At 61.5% G+C, this 20,059-nt stretch overlaps 1 protein-coding gene across 1 annotated transcript in view; it reads right to left on the bottom strand.

Moving 5' to 3' along the window:
- Positions 1–460: 460 nt before the first annotated feature.
- Positions 461–20,059, bottom strand: part of SPEG (striated muscle enriched protein kinase) — a 38,269-nt gene continuing 18,670 nt past the window's right edge. Inside the window, exons 7-41 of the mRNA XM_059852915.1 lie at positions 19,119–19,330; positions 18,772–18,860; positions 18,394–18,575; positions 16,045–16,305; positions 14,628–14,786; positions 14,298–14,487; positions 13,923–14,152; positions 13,626–13,745; positions 13,125–13,229; positions 12,807–13,013; positions 12,558–12,681; positions 11,989–12,161; positions 11,141–11,253; positions 10,788–10,956; positions 10,610–10,703; positions 10,063–10,263; positions 9,854–9,914; positions 9,577–9,654; positions 9,245–9,417; positions 9,113–9,139; positions 8,646–8,798; positions 8,384–8,426; positions 8,221–8,289; positions 5,893–8,086; positions 5,635–5,787; positions 5,446–5,562; positions 5,199–5,366; positions 4,824–4,946; positions 4,472–4,636; positions 3,617–4,289; positions 3,286–3,525; positions 2,990–3,213; positions 2,431–2,506; positions 2,024–2,173; positions 461–1,793 (exon numbers count right to left, since the gene is read on the bottom strand). Coding sequence (XP_059708898.1) covers positions 1,586–1,793; positions 2,024–2,173; positions 2,431–2,506; positions 2,990–3,213; positions 3,286–3,525; positions 3,617–4,289; positions 4,472–4,636; positions 4,824–4,946; positions 5,199–5,366; positions 5,446–5,562; positions 5,635–5,787; positions 5,893–8,086; positions 8,221–8,289; positions 8,384–8,426; positions 8,646–8,798; positions 9,113–9,139; positions 9,245–9,417; positions 9,577–9,654; positions 9,854–9,914; positions 10,063–10,263; positions 10,610–10,703; positions 10,788–10,956; positions 11,141–11,253; positions 11,989–12,161; positions 12,558–12,681; positions 12,807–13,013; positions 13,125–13,229; positions 13,626–13,745; positions 13,923–14,152; positions 14,298–14,487; positions 14,628–14,786; positions 16,045–16,305; positions 18,394–18,575; positions 18,772–18,860; positions 19,119–19,330 — 7,724 coding nt within the window. The 3' untranslated portion in view covers positions 461–1,585. The remainder of the gene's footprint in view (positions 1,794–2,023; positions 2,174–2,430; positions 2,507–2,989; positions 3,214–3,285; positions 3,526–3,616; positions 4,290–4,471; positions 4,637–4,823; positions 4,947–5,198; positions 5,367–5,445; positions 5,563–5,634; positions 5,788–5,892; positions 8,087–8,220; positions 8,290–8,383; positions 8,427–8,645; positions 8,799–9,112; positions 9,140–9,244; positions 9,418–9,576; positions 9,655–9,853; positions 9,915–10,062; positions 10,264–10,609; positions 10,704–10,787; positions 10,957–11,140; positions 11,254–11,988; positions 12,162–12,557; positions 12,682–12,806; positions 13,014–13,124; positions 13,230–13,625; positions 13,746–13,922; positions 14,153–14,297; positions 14,488–14,627; positions 14,787–16,044; positions 16,306–18,393; positions 18,576–18,771; positions 18,861–19,118; positions 19,331–20,059) is intronic.

Here is a 20,059-nt window from a genome sequence, read left to right as displayed (position 1 = left end):
TGCCCCTGTCCGCCGCGGCGGGCGCGGCACCGAGGGGCTGGGGGGGCAGCGGGCTGTAACCGGAGCGGTCCCTGCCGGCACGGCACGGCACGGCCTCTTAAGGATAGCAGATATTTTTAGCTAGGCATCAGGTCCCTCAGCGGCACCTGCCATGCCCGCAGCAAGAGCCCTGCCCTGCTGTCCCGCTGTCCCAGTCACCATCGGGCCCTTTGGCACTTCGTATTTTCACTCCATGACGTGAGAGCCATGTGAATCAGTGAATCAGCCCTGTTGCACCCGCCCCAGTGCTTCACAGCTTCTCTGACTTTTTCACCAGGTTTCCAACATGGAAGCCCAGCCTCACATGGAATCCTTCCTGGACTCAGGTCCTTAGGTTTTGGAGCAAGGACCCTCCCGAGATACCAGGGGCTGCATTTCACACTTGTGCAATTCCCTCCCAGGAAGGCACTGAAACTGGAGGGGCTGCTCAGGGTCTTTATTGCTGCTCTGGCACGTTGCTTGCTCCAAACCATGGGGACATTGGCAACTCCAGAGCCCGGCAGAGAGGAGGGGACAGGAATGGGGACTGGAATGAGCAGACGCCTTCTCCCCAAAATCAATAAATAAAGCCCTATCACTACAGCAGCATGAGGAAGGTGAGTGCCCAGCCGCTGTTCCTGTCTCCCTGCTCAGGGCACCCTGCATTGTGCCACCAGCCAGGGAGGGCTGAGGAGGGGGCACGGGGCAGGGCACCTCGGGGTCAGGTGGGAAGAGTGAGGGGTCTGGGACAGGTGGGCAGGTGGGTACTGGGGCACAGGGCAAGGTCTGGAGCTGGGTGGACAGAGCACGAGCAGCGTGGGCCTGAGCAGACACAGGAGGTGTGCATGGCACCTGGCTGCCCCCCTGCAAAGAGGGGGTGCCTGCCAGTCCCCCATCCTGGCAGGGGGCACAGCCGACAGCCCCAAGGAAGGCACCGGCATCGGTCCTGGAGCCACAAACCCACTTGCCAGGACCAGGGCTGGGAGGAGTGGAAGGTGGGAGGCTGGCAGCCCCCCCTCCCAGCTGTAAGGACTGGGGCTGTGCTGGCTGGCAGGGGATTGTGAGCAAGCCCCTCTCTGTAGGAACCTCTGGAGCAACCTCAGTCTTCTGGTGCTGGTGTGCAAAACCAGGGGGAGCACGAGAACTGCCACACCGTGGCCAGGGGCAGCTGCAGGCTGCAGTGTAAGGCACACGGCTGATGGGACCCATGTGGCCAGGGCTGGCTAGCAAACTGGCAGCTCTTCCCCTCTCACCAGGGGCTTCCCGTGCCCCTCTGTCTGCATCCCATTCTTCCCCCGACCCTCTGCCACATTCTCTGTTCCTTGCAGCAAGGCTTCCCATCACCCTCCCACTGCCGGACCCCACTGCTGGTCTGGCTGTGGCAGCACCTCCTCTTCATCGGCACTGCCAAAATGATGCTGCTGGCCAGCAAGACCCCTGACAGCAGCATGTGAGGTCCATGGAGTCATCCTGGCGCGTCCTGGCTCCTCCTCAGCCGCCCTGTACTGCGGCCCATGGAATGTTCCTCTGGCTCCCCGGCCCCTGGTGGCCGTGGCCAAGGCACCAGTTACTGTGGCCCTGGTGGCTGGCAGCCCTGGTAGGAGCGCAGTAAGACCTTGTGCTTTGTGACGGCCTCGCCGCGGCGCCTCTGGTGATCCACCAGGAATTCCTTGAGGCGGTTGGTGGTGAAAGTCAGGGTCTGGCGGCGCAGCTTCATCAGGTAGGCGTCCTGGAGCCAGGCATTGGCGAAGCAGTCCTTCACCGTGGGGCGGCTCCTGGGACAGAGCCAGCTCTGAATCAGGGACTGTCGGGGGTGCTCCACCCCCTAAACCCAGCCACCACCCTTGCCCTGCAAGACCCAGCGGGTCCCAGCCCTCTCCAAGAGCACTGATGGACTCCAGGCTCCCACTGATGATATCTGGAGGGGTCCCATGTGACAGGGCCTGGCTCAATCACATGCACAGTCTGGTGCCATGTGTCTTCCCTGGCTGGGCCGGGCACTCACCAGGGGTGGACAGTGAGGACCTTGCGGATGAAGAGGGCAGCAGTCTGTGAGACATTGGGGTACAGCTTGAAGGCATCAAAGCGCCCTGCCAGGATGCGGTTCTCCGTCTCGATGGGGTCCAGTTCAAAGAATGGTGACCGCCCGCTGAGCCTGTGGTGGTGGAGGGGGGTGATGGGCTGGGGGGACAGTGATGGGAGGGTAGTTTCTGTCCCACTTCCTCCCCATCCCTAGTTTGAAAAGCCACAGCTACCCAGGGTGTCATCATCTCCCCGTGTCCAGCTGGGAAGGGTCTGCTGGGCAAACAGCATCCCTCAGCCCATTGTTAGCTTGGTGTCCTCCGTGGCACCAAGCCCTGGGTGGGGCTGACTACACTTCAAGGTTCTCATCCCCCTGACCCCTTGTCTTACATGATGTAGGTGAGGACGCCAACACCCCAGACATCTGCTGCAGAGCCCACCGGGTCTCCCTTCACCACCTCTGGCGCTGTGGGCAGGGGAGCAGGTCTGTCATACACACAGAGACAACCAGCCCCAGCATCCCAGCACACACAGCATCCACAGTATCCCCAGCACTTACAGAAGTCCCAGATCCCCAGGATTCCCAACACCCACAGCATTCCCAACACCCATAGCAGCCAAGCACCCCTAGCAGCCACAGCACTCCACTGCTGCACCCTCCAACACCCCTCCTTGACACTGCAGCACCCCGACAGAGCCCAGCCAGCCTCCAAGGACATCACAACTGTCCCACAGCACCCGGACTCTCCTGCTGACCCCAGCAATGCTATAGAAATTCACAGGCACCCCCAGCTGGAGGCCCAAAGGCCTCCCACCTTCTCCAAGGACACAGTTCCTCCCCATTCTCAAGTCCCCCAGAGCATAGGCATACATGCACACCTTTGGGAATAAGCATGCCCCAGTTCTGTCCCTGTCCCCCACACCACTACACCCGTGGTGCCTCACTCACACATGTACTCCAGGGTGCCAGCACGCCGCCCCAGCTGCCGCAGCACAAGTGGGTTGTAGGTCTGGGCACTGCCAAAATCGATGATCTTGAGGGCATTTGTGCCTGAGACGATGATGTTGTCAGGCTTGATGTCGAGGTGCACAATGCGGCGGCCATGCAGGTACTCGAGGCCCTGCAGGAGCTGCATTACGTAGCTCACCACGTCGTCCTCCGAGTAGCGAAACCTGGGGGCAGGTGCCATCAGCAGATAGCCCCATACTAGCCACTGTACCCGGTGGCCCTGTGTCCCCCTCTACCTGTCGACGATGCTGTAGAGGATCTCCTTCCCAGCACAGTTCTCACAGATGAGCACCAGGTAGCGGGGGGTGATGTACGCCTCATGCAGGGCCATGATGCGCTCATGGTGCAGAGCCTTGAGGATCTCGTACTCCTGCAGCACGCTCTGCTTCCGCTCCGCCTCATAGGGCACAATCTTGGCCATGAAGTGCTTCCCTGTGGCATTCTCCTTGCATAGCCGGATCACCCCAAAACGGCCTCTGCAGCATAAGGCAGGATTCAGCATCCCTGGTGTGGGGTGCTGCAAGAACACCCCTGGAAGAGAGAGCATCTTGTCCTACCACTACTCACCTTGCTTTCTCATCCAAGAAAGTGTATGGCTTCTGGGGGACACCCTGCCGCAGTGCTGTGCTGTCTTTTGCCCCTGGGACCCCACCAGCAGCTGAGGGCTCCTTGGAGGGTAGGGGAGTGGTCGTGGGCTCCAGCGCAGGGGGTGATGTGGGGGGCATGGAGATGAAGGAAGTTACCATGTAGGGAGGCATCTTCCGTGAAGGTGTGGTGTTGGGGGTGGGAGATGGTGTGGGGGCTGAGCTGGGCGTGGTTGATACCGGGGTAACGGTGGGGGACTTGGAAGGAGACAGAGCCTGGGGCGGGGGGGAAGTGTCCATGGGGGGTGCAGGGGAGCCCGGAGTGGGGGTGTCTGTATGAGGAGAGGCAGCAGTCCGAGGAGGGGTGAACATCAGCTCAGGAGGCACATAGACAGTGATGTTGGGGGGAAGCTCAGGATCTGGTGACACTCCCTCTTCATGGAGGGCAGGAGGTGGAAGGGCCCCTGTGGGGGCACCCTCCTGTTGCGCTCCAGCTGCCTTCTGTATCACTCCCTTGTGCTTGCGTGGTGGTGTGGTGGGAGGTGCTCCTGCAGCCACTGGCTCCAAGTGCTCCTCGGGTGTCTGGGTTGACCGGCTGGAAGCCACCTTCTCAGGAATGGGGACAGCAACATCCTTGGCTGGGGCAGCTCCAGCATCTACAGGGAGCAAAGGGAGGTGTGAGCCAGGTGGGGGTAAGCTAGGAGTGGACTGTAAGTGGAACCTCATTTCCCAAAGCCCTGGGGGGAAGATGCCATGGGACTCAAGGATCCCCAAAGCTCCTCAGAGGTCACAGATGGCCCCATGGACACCCCACACCCATGGGACAGGGCTTGCTCACCTGCTGCCTCAAGATGCACCTTTACTGAGGAATTGCTGTAGGGTCCCTGCCCAGCTTTGTTGACACACGCCACACGAAACTTGGCAGTGCTCCCAGGAGGCAGCTCAGTCACATTGAAGTAGCAGTCAGTGATACCAGTGCTGACAATCTTCCACTCGTGCTCCCCTGCCAAAGCAGAAATAAGGTAATGAGAGGGCAGAACAGGGACAGGGGCAGCCTACTGTCCCCTGTCCTTGATTCTGCCACGCCACAGGGGACAACGAGGACATTGGGCACTTTTTTCCTAGGTGCCCCTCCATGAGCCCATATTCCTGGCTGTGGCTCCCAGAGGATGGGAGGCAGCCCCACAAACCTTCCAGTCTGCGCTCCAGTGTGTACGTGCAGGGGGCTTTGCTCTCAGCGGGCTTCCACAGAACCAGCACCGTGTTCTTGTACTTCTGGGGGATCTCCGGGGTACCTGGCCGCCCAGGGAGCCCTGCAAGGGTACAGACAGGGTGGGCGGGTGTCCAGCTAGGGGCAGAGCAGAGCAGCTGCAGTGAGAGGGCATAAAAACACATGGGTTCAGAGATGCTGGAAACGCTCATGTAAAACCAGCCTGTCCTCTTTTAAAAGCCCCAGTCTCTTGCAGATGTGGAGAGCAGTACTCTAGTGACCTGCACAAACTGATCCCCAGCCATGTGCCCGACTTGTGCCCTTCCTGTCTCCTGAGGACCCCCAGCCTCCTTACGTGCCACAGCCAGCGTGCAGGAGCTGATGGCTGTGCCCAGGATGTTGGCGGCTGCACACTCATACAGCCCTGCATCCTTCCTGGAGACCTTGGCAATGGTGAGCATCTGACGTCCGTCCTTGCAGGAGACGACGTTCAGCCCACTGTCCGGCTGCAGGGACCTCTTGTCTGTAGGGGGAGAAGAAGAGTGGCATGATACCGGGCCTGTCAGAGCCCACCCACTGAGGCAGTGCGGGCAGCGCCCCACCTTTCATCCAGAGGATCCGTGGGGTTGGGCTGCCGGCAGGAAGGCAGCAGAGGGTCAGCGCCTCGCCCTCCAGCAGCACCTGGTCCTTCAGCTTGATGTGGAAAATAGGGGGAAAATCTGGAAAGCAGAGTGGGGGTTAGGTTGGGGTGGGGATACACACCCCCCATCCCGTCCTGAGGCTGCACCTACCCGATTCACTGGGTGTGTGTGGCCGGCCGGCGGCGAGTCCCTCCTCCCGCAGAAGGCTGGAGGGGATGCTGGGCTGTGAGGCCATCTTCTCCTTCTTGCCCCGGGAGAGCCCCCAGCGCTCCCAGCGGGACCTCTTCTGACTGTCACCCCCACCTGTGGGCACCCAGGGCAGGTGAGAGAGCGGGGCCAGGCCAGGGCGGCCGTACCCACAGCGACTGGGCCGTGGGTTGCCCGGCGGGATCGCCCCTCATCGCTCACCTTTGGCAGAGGCAGAGGAGCCTGTGCTGGCCTCGGAGCGCAGGGACTCGGAGGAGGGCGCGGGGGCGGGGGCGGGCCCCGGTCGCAAGCTCTCGCCCTCGGAGCTGGCGCGACGGAGTTGCCGGGACCCCTCGCCCTCCGACCGTTCATCCGACACGCTGCGTAGCCGCGCGGAGACGCGCTCCATTGTGGCACTGATCTTCCTCCGCACAGCCACCGCCGGTGACTCGCTCGCTCCACCACCCCCCGGCTCTGACTTGAGGCTCTCTGAGTCCCTCCGCTCCCTGGAGCTGGCCAGAGCCATGCTCCAGGAGAAGCGGCGCCCACCAGGTGGGGTCTCAGTGCCCCCGTCCTCGCCCATGCTCTTCTTCCTCTCAGCAGGCGGGGTCCGCTTGAGGAGTATGGACATCCTCCGGAAGAAGCCCCCATCCTTCTCCACCTCGTGCAGGTCCTGTACCGACTTGGACTTGGCTGCCAGCCCGGTGGGCCGGTCCCTGCGCAGCTCCAGGGGCACGCCGGCCGGTGTAGGACGGTAGATGCCCTCGTCAGAGGCTGGGGGGCCGGCCAGGTGCCGATCCTCGGAACGGGAGCGGGTGAGGAGCTTCAGCCCCCGGGTGAGGGATGATTCGCGGCCCCGCTTGAACTTGGCCTCAAAGACCTCCTCCGAATCGATGTCCTGGATGACCAAGGAGCTGGAGGAGCCGGTGGGTTTCACCTCCCTCCTTGCTGCTGGTGCTGGCGTAGGGGGCTTTGCAGGGCTGGCTGGTGGGGTCTCCTTGATGTTTGGTGGAGGCTCGTTGGTGGCTGGTGGGGGCTCCTCGGTGGCTGTCTCCCCACCTTGAATACCTCCCATGACTTGCATCATTTTGGCATAGGAAGACTTTATGTGGGTTTGGGGAACAGGGGTTGTGGGCTTTGGTGGGGTGGGAGCTCCTGTCCTGGCAGCCCCCTCCCCACTGGCTCCAGCAACCTTGGTGGGTGTCTTCTCTTCCTGTCCCCCGTCTGTGGGCTTCTTCCCTGTGGTGGTGGCAGCCTTGCTGGTCACAGGTGGGCCATGTTCCTCATGGATGTGCCTCCTCCCTGAGGCAGCCTTTGCAGGGCCGGCCTGGGGAGCAGGGATCTCTGCTGGAGGGGGTGTTGGTGTGCTTGGAGTGTCTGGTGGCACTGTGGGCCGAGCATCAGAGAGGGCAGAGAGAGAGGGGGACTCCTTGAGCCGTTGGGCTTCCAGGCAGGCCACTGGGATCTCCAGGGGCGCACCGGAGCGTCGGTGCCGGATGACAGGCTCCGCGTCCCCATGGCTGAAGGAGCTGCTCTTCTGCAGCCGGCACTCAGCGGGGAGGAGGCGCGGTGAGGTGGCTTCACTGGAGGCTGCCCGCACCAGCCGTGGCACTGCTGGAGCCTCCAGGCGGGCTGACTGTGAGACTTTCTTGTCAGGGCTGACCCCCAGGGTCTCCAGGAGGGGACCCCGCAGACCACTGACCTTGCTGTCCCCAGAGCTTCCCCGCAGCAGCCGCTGGCGCATCAGCTCCAGGCGCTGGGCATGATTATCCTCCCCCCAGACCACCCTTCTCCTTGGCAACTCCATGGAGGCTGCCTTGGCTAGGGCCCCACGGGGGTCCCGGGTTGCCTCAGCCCCCTCCTCAGTCCCCAGGAGCTGTTGGAGCAGCAGGGCGCTGTCAGCAGAGCTGCCCCTCTTCAGCTCTCCCCGACGGGCACTCCCTGGGGACTCCAGGCTGGAACCCTTCCTCATGGCTTTGCGAGGATACTCCGGCCGCTTCTGGGCTTCGGGGGCTTCCTCATCAGAGGAACCAGGCGCCTCCACCTCTGCGCATGGTCGCCGTGGCCCAGCACTCCTTGGCCGCTTTCCCAGGGCCACCCCAGGCTTCCCTGTGCCCTGGCTCTGCCACTCCATGGCAGAGGCATCCCCCTCTGGCTGCAGCCCCTCGGATGTCCCAATGGTCTCATCGTCTGTGGGGATCTCATTGAGTGACATGCGGGAGCCAGAGAACTCCACCTGGTGTGGCATGGGGATGAAGGGCAGTTCATCCAGGTCATCTGAGTCTGAGGAGGATGACAGCGCTGGTGACTCTTTGAGATGCCGGGGCACAGCGATGGAGAGGTGGTTGGACGTGTCCTCCAGCAGCTCTGGGATCGGCCGCAGCACCATGTTGCACTTGTAGCTGATCTGTGAGCGCTGCAGCCAGCAGAGAGGGCTGGGTCAGGCTCAGGTGTGTGGCATAGCATCATCCTGCCATTACACATCCCCCCATTCTGCCCAGGACACAGTCCCACCTGCCCCCTCCGTCCCTCCCCAGCCCCTGCCTTCACCTGCCATTTCCGGCGGGAGATGAAGAGCTTGAGGTGGTCGGTGCTGATGACCTTCCCCTTCGCCAGTGTCTGTGGGGTGAGGGAACAACGGTGTCCCTTGGAGCCTGCAGCAGGCTCAGGGAACCCCGTGGCCTCTTCGCATTAGTTCCAAGCCCAGGCTCACCTTAAACCAGGGATGCTCCAGGGTCTGTTCTGCATTGGGTCTCCTGTGAAGCGACACCATTGGGTGAGAACACTCAGTCTTAGAGGCTTTGGCCAGGGGAAAAAGGGCAGGAGAGTCTGGCTGCCCATGGTGCACCCCAGCAGAGTGGTGCAGCTAGCCTTTCCCTTGGGCACCCCGATGCATGGGGGTCCCCGTCCTCCCTTGAGCACAAAGCTCATGCTGAAGGGGCAGAGGATGGGGAAGGGGACCCTGCAGTACTCACAGCTTGTCATTGACCAGCACTTTGATGACAAAGCCCTTGGCTTCCCGGGTGAGCCCCTGAAACATCCTCTCCTCAAAGGCCACATTGTAGTTGCGGATGTTCATCAGCGTTGTCTTGTCATTCTCCCCCACGAAAGGGGAGATCCCTGTCAGGCTGCCAAGGAGGAGACACTGTCACTGGGCCATGGGGCCATGAAAAACAGCATGGAAAATACAGAGAACTGAGGACATGACCCCAGACCCCACCTATGGGGTCATGGGGACATGAGAAACAGCATGGCAAGTGTGGGAGACTGAGGACAGGACCTCAGACCTCAGCCCTGGTGCCATGGGGAGGGCAGAGGTAGGAGCAGCCGGAAAGGAGGCTGAGTCTGTAAGGAGTCATGTGTATGGTCACAGCCTCAGCTCTGGAACTGGTGAGGGGGTAGAAAGGGTGTCCCTTTTGTGAAGACACACCAGAGCACTTACCAGAGGTATGCGATAACCCCCACAGGCCTGCAGAGAGGAGAGCACAGTTACTGCACATCACAAGCCCTCCAGGGTGCTCAGTCTCTCCTGGCATAGCAGGGAGCCCACCGACCACTCAAGAGCCACCCTTACCAGATGTCAGTGACGCTGGTGACAGGGGTCTGGTTGACAATCTCAGGGCCCACAAACTCAGGGGTGCCATACTTGCAGTACTGTGGCTCCTCAGACGTCAGCTCCTGTGCATTGCCGAAGTCACAGATCCGGACCTGCTCGCTGCTCAAATCTGCCATCAGGAGGTTTTCTGGCTACAGGACAGTGCAGAGCAGAGGGAAGCTTGGCAAGACGCAGGGGTTTTCCTCAGGGAATGAATGTTCCCTCTCAGCAGGACCACTCCCTGCCCAGTGCATCAGGAGCCCTTCACTGGAAGCACTGGGCAGGAGGAGTCTGTAAAGACTCTCACTCACTTTGATGTCCAGGTGCAGGACACTGTTCTGGTGCAGGTAGCAGATCCCTTCCAGGACCTGCCGCATGTACGAGCGGACCTGCAAGAGATGGAGTGAGGAGAGTGGACAGCCTGAACGAGAGTCAGTCACATAGTGGCCCTGTGCAGAGGAGAATGTGGGCCGTGGCCGCCTTAGTAGCCTGATACATGAGCACTACACATCTCTAGGCTGGGACAGACACCACTGTCCCCAGGATCCCTCCCTTCCGCATCACTTTGCTCCCACAGCGTTCACTCACCTCCGACTCACACACTGAGGGCTTCCTCACCATCCTGTCCAGCAGCTCTTCTTCAGAGCAGCTGGACCCCAGTCAAGGAGCATAAAAATTCCATGCTCCATTGTGCCCCACACCCAGCTCCTCTGCACCCACTCTGCCCACCTGTTCCCTGCAAAAGCCTCCCCTCCTCCCCTGTGCTGTGCACCCATGGAGTAGTGCCCAGAGGATACAGCTCCATGACCATGATGACAGCATTCTTCTTCTCAAAGGCATCGTGGAAGAAGACGATGCGCTCGTGGTCCAGCTGAGAGAGAATGTGCAGCTCCCGCCGCGCTGACTGCTTGGCCTTGGTCCTCCCAGGGATGAACTTGGCGGCGAAGTCCAGCCGGGTGCTCTTCTCTGTCACCCTCCGCAGATAGGAGAAAGCCCCCCTGCAATTCAGCAGTAGGGGTAAGGGAGGATAAGAAGGTGCGTGAGCAGGAGACCTCCCCCTTCCCTGAGCAGCTGGCACAGGCACCCACTCTGCAGGGAGCTGCTTGCAGCCTCAGCTGCCTGTGTTACAGAGGCACAGAGACCCCAAGCCTGGCTTTCCTCTGACCACGCCAGGTCCCCACCCTAAGCTGGCACAGGAGCATCCACTGACAGCTGAGAGGAGCCCCAGCACACCAGGATCTGGCATATAATGGAGCCTATGTCGGAGCCCCAGGGTGCAGCCTGGCTCCAGTGCCCCAGTCCCTGCAGTGCCCAAGATGCCCCACCATGCCAGCAGCCACCTACCTCCCGATCTCCTCGTGCACATCATAGTAGTCAGTCAGGCGTCGTGCCTTGTGCAGCGCATCCTCCTCCATGGTGGCATCAGCAGTGGGCTGGGCTGGGACAAGGAAAGGCGCTGGCAAGGGGCAAGCCAGACATCCAGGCTCTACCCTCAGGGGCTGGGGAAGACAGTCAGCCATACCTGCCCGCACCACCAGCTCTGCTTTGCAGGAGACCTCCCCAGCCAGATTCTTGGCTGTGCAGGTGTAGACACCACTGTCAGGCTCAGCAGCACCCAGCACCACCAGCGAGCACTCATTGTCTTCATATACGAAGCTCAGGTGGCTGCTCTCCTCCAGCAGCTCCCCATCCTGGGGGAAGCAGGGGTATTGGGGGCGTCCTGTCCCATCCCTGACCAACTCCCACCACCCTTTCCCCATGAGTAGGGCATAGGACATATCCTTTATCACCAGTGCAGCAACCCCAGTGAGGCTGTGAAATGTGTGGGTCTGGTGGGAATATGGTTCAGGAAGGGGCTGGGGGCTCCCAGCCCACCTTGTACCACATGATGTCCGGCAGCGGTTTCCCCTCTACCACCACAGCGAATCGTGGTGTCTCCCCTTCCTGGGCATCGATGTCCTCCATGATGGACTCAAAACGCGGTGCCTCTGCCGAGAGATTGGACATGGGGCACCATGGGGCAGTGCCAGCCCCCCGCCAGTGGCACAGAGTGTACAGCTGCAAGGTGCTGCAAGTAGGGTAGGGGCATGGAGTGACGTGGGGCAGTGCCACTCCAATGCACGTGGAAGTGGGACACCTCTAGAGGGCAAACCACCAATGGCATGTGTCTGCAGCAACATTCGGCAGTTCCCCATTGGAGTGGGGCACTGTGGGACAGTGCCACTCACAGCACACAGGCATGGGGCACTGTGGGAATCTCTCATTACATATGGATGTGGAGTACTGTGGGGCACTGTGGAGGTGTCCCTTATGGTTCTTGCCTATAGGGCACTGGCAGCAGTGCCTCCCAATTATACTCAGGGACGGGACACCCTGCAGCAGTGCCACCCATGGCATCCATGGCTAAGGGACACCGTGAGGCACTGCCTCGCCATATACGCAGTTATGGGACACCTCTGCCCAAGTCAGACATGGGTATGGGACACCAGGCAGCAGTGCCAATGTTCTTGGTTTATCAGTCCCATGATTGCCACCCTACAGATCGGCATCGCCACGACATACGAGTGTGAAGGACTGAGGAGCAGTGTCATCCTATGGGGCAGTGCCCCCATGGCACATGGGCATGGGGCACCATGGGGCAATGTCCCCCCAGCATATGGGCCTGGAGCACAATAGGGTGCCACCCCCGCAGAGGGACACCCTTCCCATGCGGGGGCACATACCTGCGAGGCGGAGGCGGAGGGTGCAGCGGGCAGTGCCGTGGCGGTTGCTCACCTCACAGGCCAGCAGCCCCCCAGCCCCCCGGCCCACGCGCAGCAGCTGCAGGCAGTGCTGGTCATCATCTGGCATCATCATCTCGCATGTGCCCTCCAGTTCCCCCAGCACCTGCCCACCCCTGCAAGCACACAGCTGTCACATCACAGCTCCACAGGCAGAACCACTGCCCCATTGATAGATCCCACCCCACAGCCCCAGGACCACCTCCTCACCCACAGTCAGCACCAGTTCCCACCCCGCAGCCCCCACAGAGTGCTCACATCCCGTTGCTAGCTCTGCCTCCTCAATGGCTCTTGCCCCATAATAGCCTACAGATAGCACCCCACAACCTGCCCCCATAACTCTTCAGAGCCCTGGACATCATCCTTGTGTGCACACCCAGACCAGCCCCAGAGAAGGAGCTCCCCCCAACACACACAGTGGGCTGCATGGAGAGGTGGAAGTCCTTCTATATGCATCCTGTGGGGTGATGCTAGGCACAGGGCAGACAACAAGGCACAGTGCCATGTCCTACCTCTTCCAGGTGACAGTGGCCTCCACGTGGTTGATGGTGATGGTGATGGAGGCTGGCTGGCCTTCTACCACATACACCACATCTGGTTTGTCCAGGATGACTGGGGCCTCCTCCAGGTAGGGACCTGCCAAATGCATTTTCACCAACCCCTGCCCACTCCATGCCACCCAGTCCTGGGCAGCTTACCACCGAATAAGGGACAGAGACGTCTACCCCAGCTACCCACTCCCTCCCCACTGCCCTTCTCACCCCGGTCCAGGAGCTGCACGGGCCCCACAGGTGGGGAGGGCTTGCTGTTGCTCTTGGGAGTGGCAGTGATGACACGGAAGAGGTACTGGGCACCCTTGGTCAGCCTGTGCACTGTGTAGGTGGTGTCCTGCACGCCAGTCACCAGCACCACCCACTGCATCGTGCCCAACACTTGCATTTGCACCACATAGGTCACTGAGTTAGGGTCTGAAAGGGGAGAGGGTCAGTGCAGAGCCCCTGGCATGGAGCTACCCCAAGCACCCCATCATGGCACTGCCCACCCCCTGCCATCTTCCTGCCCACAGCCTGCCCCCTTACCTATGGCAGCGTCCAGCCACTTGGGCTTGTTCCAGGTCAGCGTGATGGCTCTGCCAGTCACTGAGGCCACGGTGGGGGGCCCGTCTGGGGGGGTTGGCACCACATCTGCAGGGGGAGGTGGGCAGGGATATAAGCATAGCCACCACCCCAGCTTATCAGGGCATCTGCTCTGGGAGACACTGGCTGAGGGGATGGATGAGATCAGTAATTCTTTTTGGTTTCCTGGTGGGGGCTCAGCCCCCACTGTCAGTGGGCCTGGCACTGCCAGCAAGCTTCATGCAGGACCTAGTGGTCCAGGGATGGCTCCTGACCACACAAGATGAGAACTGCACTGCTGGCCCCACTTTTAGGTTGGATTAAAGACATCCTGAGGTCCCCTCCAACCTAAACTGCCCTGTGATCCTATTCCCCTAGGACCTCATGACGATCCTGGGTCACAGCCTCGCAGGGCAGCTGTGAGTGAGTGGCCACACATCCCAAGTGGTGTCTGCTGCTGCTTACCGGTGACATAGAGGTGTGCATAGCACGTGGCCTTCCCCACTTTGTTGGCAATGACACTTTTGTAGACACCAGCATGTGCGTGGCTCACAGCCGTGAATACCAGACGATGGATGTCTTTATCTGGTGGAGAACAGGGGGACACAGGTAAGACCCTACCAGCTAAGTGGCACAGAGTTCCCTTTCCTGCCTCATGTGGTGTAAAGGTCTGGGGGGTGATGCCTCCTCCAAAGGTGTTTCCCCTTCTCCCACCCCATGTAGAGGGACCCAGGGGATGGGGAAGGCAACAAGGAGTCCTACATTGCATCATCTTGCGGTCATCAGTGCTGTCAATTCGGGAGCCATTGTGGTACCAGGTGATGGAGGGGTAGGGCATCCCGGCCACCTGGCACTCCAGCACGGCCTCCTTCGACTCCACCACATCCAGGTTGTGCAGTGGCTTGAGGAAATCAGGCATGGTGAAGCACTCTGTCTCTGTCTCCACCTGCTCTGGCTCCTCTGGGATGGATGGCATCTTCTCCAGCTTAGAGCTGCAAGAGCCCACAGATGCTCACGATGGGAGCATGGTGCAGTGCCCCCAGCTCAGCCCCAGGCCTAGGCTTTGCAGAAGCCTGTTGTATACCCAGAGGGGAGCAAGCAGGGGGAAGCAGATGACAGTGACCATCCAGTTCTTACATCTGGGAGGCTGCAGATGGCCGTGGCTCCTCCACATAGAGCTCAGCAGAGCACTCCACATGGCCATGGATGTTCCTGGCGGTTGCCTTGTACTGCCCTTCATCTTCACTGCCCACATGCACAATAACCAGTGAGTGCAGCCCTCCATCCTGCTGAATCCGCACGTTCTCCCCCTCCTGCACTGGCAGGCCTGTGCAGAAACATACACCACCATCAGCAGCAGCATCCCCTCCAGTCCCAGCCAGGTGCAGCCTTAGGGTGCAGCCCCAAGGAGAGGAGGAGAGGTCTCCCTGTAGGGCCCTTGGCAAGCTCTCTGAGCTAGGGGGTTACCAAAGTGAGTCCAGGTAACCGTCGGAGGGGGAGTCCCACTGATCATGCAGACAAAACGCGCTGTCCGCCCTTCCACCACGTCCACATCCTCCAGCTTGCGGGTGAAGAGCGGCTGCACAGAGGGCTGCACCGTCAGCCGGGCACTGCAGGTCAGCTCATCTGCGAGGAGAGCAGGCACTGCTGAGCCCCCACAGCACATGCCTGTGCAGGGCAGGAGGTAGCCCATGACACCCCCTGGCTGCAGCCCAGCAACCAGTGTGGCTGTGGGTGAGCATACCCCACACATGGTGTGGGTTGAGTCCGGGTGTGTGGGGTTCCAGGCTCTGTCCCTGTGCAGGGCAGGGGGGCACAAATGTGTGCAAGGTCCCCATGCCCAGAGCTGGGGCTCTGATGGCAGCAGGCACCTCTTTCCTTTCTGCACAGTACAGGTACCAGAGCGAGCTGGGTGGGAGGATGGCCTGTCCTCCTCACAGGGCAGAAGACCACAGCTGGCCTATCCCCTTGGGAATGGGGCAGCAATGCTTAAGCAGGTAGTGCCAGCACAGGCAGCATCCAAGGAGCAGCGTGGGGACATGAGTAGGCTCGATGCTCCAGGTGAGGGGATTTCCAGCAGGGACCACTTTGCAATGATGGTGTTGTCACCCACCCTGGGTAAGGATGGGCAACACCATTCTCAGGCACACCCTCACCTGCCTGAGCCCCAAACTGCTGCTGCCTGCAAAGCCCCATGGGAATACAGCCTCCTTCATGGAGGATTGCACAGGCACCAACCGCAGGGTGCAGGGAGTGCTGCTTCTCCCTGCAATGCCCCCCCAGCCCTGCTGCCTAGGTGGGCAGGAGAGTGGACTCCGTGTGGGTCAGAGCTGCGGGCAGCATGCACAGGTGTATCAGAGTCACGGGACAGAGGCCCATGCAACTCTTGCTGAGCCAGTGATATTGGGAGAGGTTGGGAAGCCCTGACTCCCTGCCCATTTCCCCACCACCTCCCAAGCCAGCAGAGACACATCAATACTGGAGCAGGATGCCCAGAAGCTTTGAAGCCAGGGGACAGGGACAGCTGGACTTCAGGCCTGCATCCACCTGGCGCACCCATGGAACAAATGCATCCTCCCATGTCTCAGGGACCCACATGCATGCTAGCAGAGGAGCTGAGTGGAGTGTGGTGGGACAGAGCTGCAGCGCTTGGGGTACTGGAGTCCAAGAACTAATGCACACCATGTCTCCCTGAGAAATCTTCCCAGCACCTGGGGCACCACCCACTCCCTATCCCCATGTCTCCCTGTACCCCGTCTCCAGCACTCACAGCTACATCCCTGGGAACAAAAGCCCTGAGCCCAAGGTAGGGGGGTCTTTCCCCCACTAGGGCCAAGCCCTGAGTGAGAACCCCCCCTGGGGGAGCTGCATGCCTACCGCTTACCTTTGGCAGTGCTGAGCTTGCAGGTGTAGATTCCGCTGTCATCTTCATGCACAGAGGTGAGCAGCAGCTTGCACTTGCGCCCATCAAAATGCATCTTGCATTTGAGCAGTGCAGGCTGGAGCAGCCGGCCCCGGGACAGCCAGTCTACGTCCATGTCTGGCGGGCCGGCCACCATGCACTCAAAGACCGCCAGCTCCCCCGCCCCGACCACCAAGTCCTGCAGGGGAACCACGATGGCCAGGGACTGGCACTCGGGGCGAGCTGCCCGGGGAGGGGGGAGAGAGAGAAAGAAAGAGAGAGATGCATCTCAGCAACTGAAAAGCAACCATGAGAGGTAGCAGGGATGGAATGGGAGTACATGCAGGGCAGTGGTTCATGCAGGGAGGGGGCCTGGTGCAGCGGGCAGGGAGTGCAGCAGGGAAGGGTGGGATGGGAGGCGAGATGTGGAAAGCAGAGCTGAGCAGGGAGGGGCTGGGGGTGAAGGGGGGGAGGTGTCCGTGCGAGGAACACACCACACAGCGCTTTACCAAACAGATTTTATTAGAGCTACAAAAAAAAAAAGGGTCACGGCCTCGCAGCCCGCCCCCCCATCAAGCCCCCTCCCTGGGAAGAAGAGACCCACAGCCACGGGATGCTCCTGAGGGACCCAAGCCCTGGGGCTACAAGGGACGTGTCTTGGTGGCCAAGCTGGCACCTGAGTGGCCACCGTGAGCCGAAGGGGCCAATGATCGCCCTCCCGCCTGCACCTCACGCAGGGTGTTCCCCTGAGGGGTCCCTGGGGGTCTCCTGTCGCCCGTGCTCCAAGGTGACTGTCACAGAGCTGCCACTGCACTGCAGCTCCTTCCCTACAGCCCTGGCCGGCCCGGCAGCAACCGTGGGCTCAGCTCCCTGCTCCCTTTCCCTGGGCAGCAAGAGAAAGGCAGCAGAACACACAGACAGGGACAAACGGATGGAGCAAGAGACAAGACCGCATCATATGGGCACCCTGGCCCCGCAGAGGGGGCGCCTGCTGCTCCCCTGCTGCTTCTCCCGCCCCGCCTCAGTGACGCCTGCCCCGGCCATCTGGCGAGCCCCGGCCTGCAGTCGAGGGCCCGCGCGTCCCCGCGGTGCGTCCAGGACGAGGCGGCGGATGGAGAAGGAGGTAATAACACAAGGTGAGGTCCACTGCCTAAGAGGTGTCCAACTAAGAGCCCCGCAGCGGCGGCTCTGAGAGATGCACCCCCTTATCGTACTCCCCCTGCGTACAGACAAAAACCGCAGTCAGCAAGCCAGAAGGGTTAGTGCAGCAGCGACGGGACCGGCACGGACACACATACCAGCGCCAGCACGAGGGGTGCGAGTGGGCAGCAAGGCACGGAGCCATCTGCTGAGCCCCCCAAGAAGGGCTGGGCTTAGGCCATCACCCCTGCAGCCCGGCTCCTGCCCGTCGTGGGACACTGGGACGGCTTCCGCTCCCGCCCCCGTGCCGCCGCGCTTTGCTGTAGGCTGGGAGCATTATCCCGGCAGCGTACAAGCAGCGCAGCCAAGGCCGGGATGGGATCGGCACAGCTCAGGGGGGCTCAGGCAGCCATCAGCAGGGAGGGCTGGGGGGAGCAGGGCACACACAGCAAAGGGCAAGAGGAGGGAGGCAGCATCATTCATCCCCACAGACCATTTCCCTGGCCTTGGGGATACCAGGCAGAGCCTGGCTATCAGTCCCAACTCCCCCCTCACCCCCTCAAAACTGCACACATACTTTGGGGTCCTAGGAGGACCACAGCAGGGCTGGGGAGTGATAGCAAGAAAAGGGGAGTGGACAGTGAAGTCCCATGCATATGGGACACTGCTGGAAATGGGCAGGGAGGGACTCCTGCAAGTTGCCCTGTGGCTGGTACAGATCTTGCAGGTAGCCTGGGGCAAGGAGGGAGCAAGCTGCAGGGCATGAGGACATTTCCTACAGAGCCCCCAAGGCCAAGGGGGCCCTGGTCAGCCAGGGGCAGCACTTCGCCCCATAGGTGTATGTGGGGGGACATGGGGTTAAGCTGGGCTGTGAGAAGCAGTTGGGTCTGGGTCAGATCAGTGGGGCTCTGGAACAGCAGGCAACAGGTGTGACCCAGGGCTGCACATCTGGATGAGACAGCAATGCAGACTGCCTTCTGCTGCAGGGCCAGCCTCTGCAGACAGCCCCAGGCACACAGGTCCACCTTCCTGTTCCCCAGTTGTGCCACCACAGGGGGAGCTGGCTTGTCCCCTTCTTATGTCACACCACCAAGTGGGGGGCCTGCAGTGGTCCCTTCCCCCCAGCTCATGCAGGGCACTAGAGCCAGCTGGCCTCTCAGGATCTTGGGTGACATACTCAGGGAGTTTTACCTCTGACCTCCAGCTTGGCCTCGCACTGCTTGGTGCCATACTCATTGACGGCCTTGCAGGTGTAGAAGCCAGTGTCAGTGTGCTCTGCCGCCAGGATGTGCAGTGTGAAGAGCCCCCGCACTCCCTCTGCCTCCTCCGCGTGGTGCCGGCGGCCATACTTCACTGGCTGCCTGTTTCTCAGCCTGCTCCAGACAGAGGCAGAGCATCATGGTCACACCTGGCCCTGCACACACAGCCTGGCTGTCCCCAAAAAAAACCTTCTCCAACACTCTCTGCTCAGGATCAGAGCTCCATGCAACCATCCCCAAATGGAGAGGTGACTGTGCCAGTCCCCTCCTTTTCTGCCCAGCTGTGACCCCAGAGAGCAGCAGGACTCACCAGTAAATGATGGGCTTGGGCTCCCCACGGACACGAACGCTCATGCTAACATCCTGCCCCTCCAGCACCGACTGGTCCGACAAGGATACCTAGGGAAAGAGGGGTCAGAGAGCAGCAAGCACCATCTGCACACAGGACCATGCATCCCCACCACTACACCCAGGGCTGTCTGACCCCTATCACAACAGGAGCACCAGGAAAGATGGTGGGGTGGAGCCTGCCCAGGTGCTGCGAGGACCCCTCATCAGGTCAGGAAGACCTGACCCAGCACCTCCTGGCACCAAGGACCACGGTACAGGAGTCACAGGGCACTGTACCCCTCTACCCAGGGGGATTTGCTATCTCACCTCAAAGGTGGGTGAAGCCTTGAAGGTGGTCTCAGGGGAGCCGCGGGCAGCCCCATGCTCGGCTCTTGGCTGCAGCTTCATGGCCGGTCGGTGCTGGGGGGTGCTGGACTCGGGGAACTCTTCCAATGGGCTCAGGTACTCCTCGTCAGATGTGATGGGGCTGGCCTGGCCAACGGTGGGGGGCAAGTTCCCATGCCGCTCCACAACGGGTGCTAGCACAGGAGAGGCTGGATAAGGAGCTGGCAGCAACCGGAGCCGGACAGGCGGGTTGGAGCACCCCTTTCCACTACCCTGCATTACAAGGGTGGACACCCACCCCGCGGCACATCCTCGGCAATGGCCAGCAGCGAAGGGGTGCGGGGCCGCGCCGGGGGAGGGGGTGAGCAGCAAGCACGCCGCGGGATGATAAGGGGACGCGATATTCCGCAAGGCGACAGCAGGGCTCAAGTGGCTCTTACGCAGCAGCCCGCGCTCCCATCCTTAAGCCGCCCGGATTCCCGGGATGGCTGTCCCTGTCCGGGCCGGCACGGCTGAAGGTGACATTGGCAGCTGCGCTCCCCCCTGCAGCCCGCCCGCCCGCCGGTCCGCGCCATCGGGGGCCGGACTGGGGGACTCGCGGGGTGCGGGATACAGGGGCCGGCGGGGGACGGGATGGGGAGCGGCATAGCCCAGGGGGGACTGACACAGCCCAGTCGCCACCATGGGGGTGCCGGTCCCCTCCGGCCGGGCGCCGGAGCGCCCTCAAGCTCCCTCCCCTGCCCCGGGGGTGGCGGGCGGCCTTCCCGATACCGGGCAAGGGCTGTGTCCCCGCGCCTCCGTGATACCCCCGGGCAGCTTCCAGCGGACTGTTGGGACCCTGAACCCGACTTTCCCCTGTCCGCACCCTCCCCCCGCCCCCGAAGCACCCCGCACTCACCGGGGCCACGGCGGCCCCGCGAGCC

This window comes from Haemorhous mexicanus, chromosome 8 (genome assembly GCF_027477595.1).
Source record: "Haemorhous mexicanus isolate bHaeMex1 chromosome 8, bHaeMex1.pri, whole genome shotgun sequence".
Classification (NCBI taxonomy): Eukaryota; Metazoa; Chordata; class Aves; order Passeriformes; family Fringillidae; genus Haemorhous; species Haemorhous mexicanus.
The sequence above is the reverse complement of the archived record's forward strand: the minus strand, read 5'-3'. Positions and strand labels throughout refer to the sequence as shown.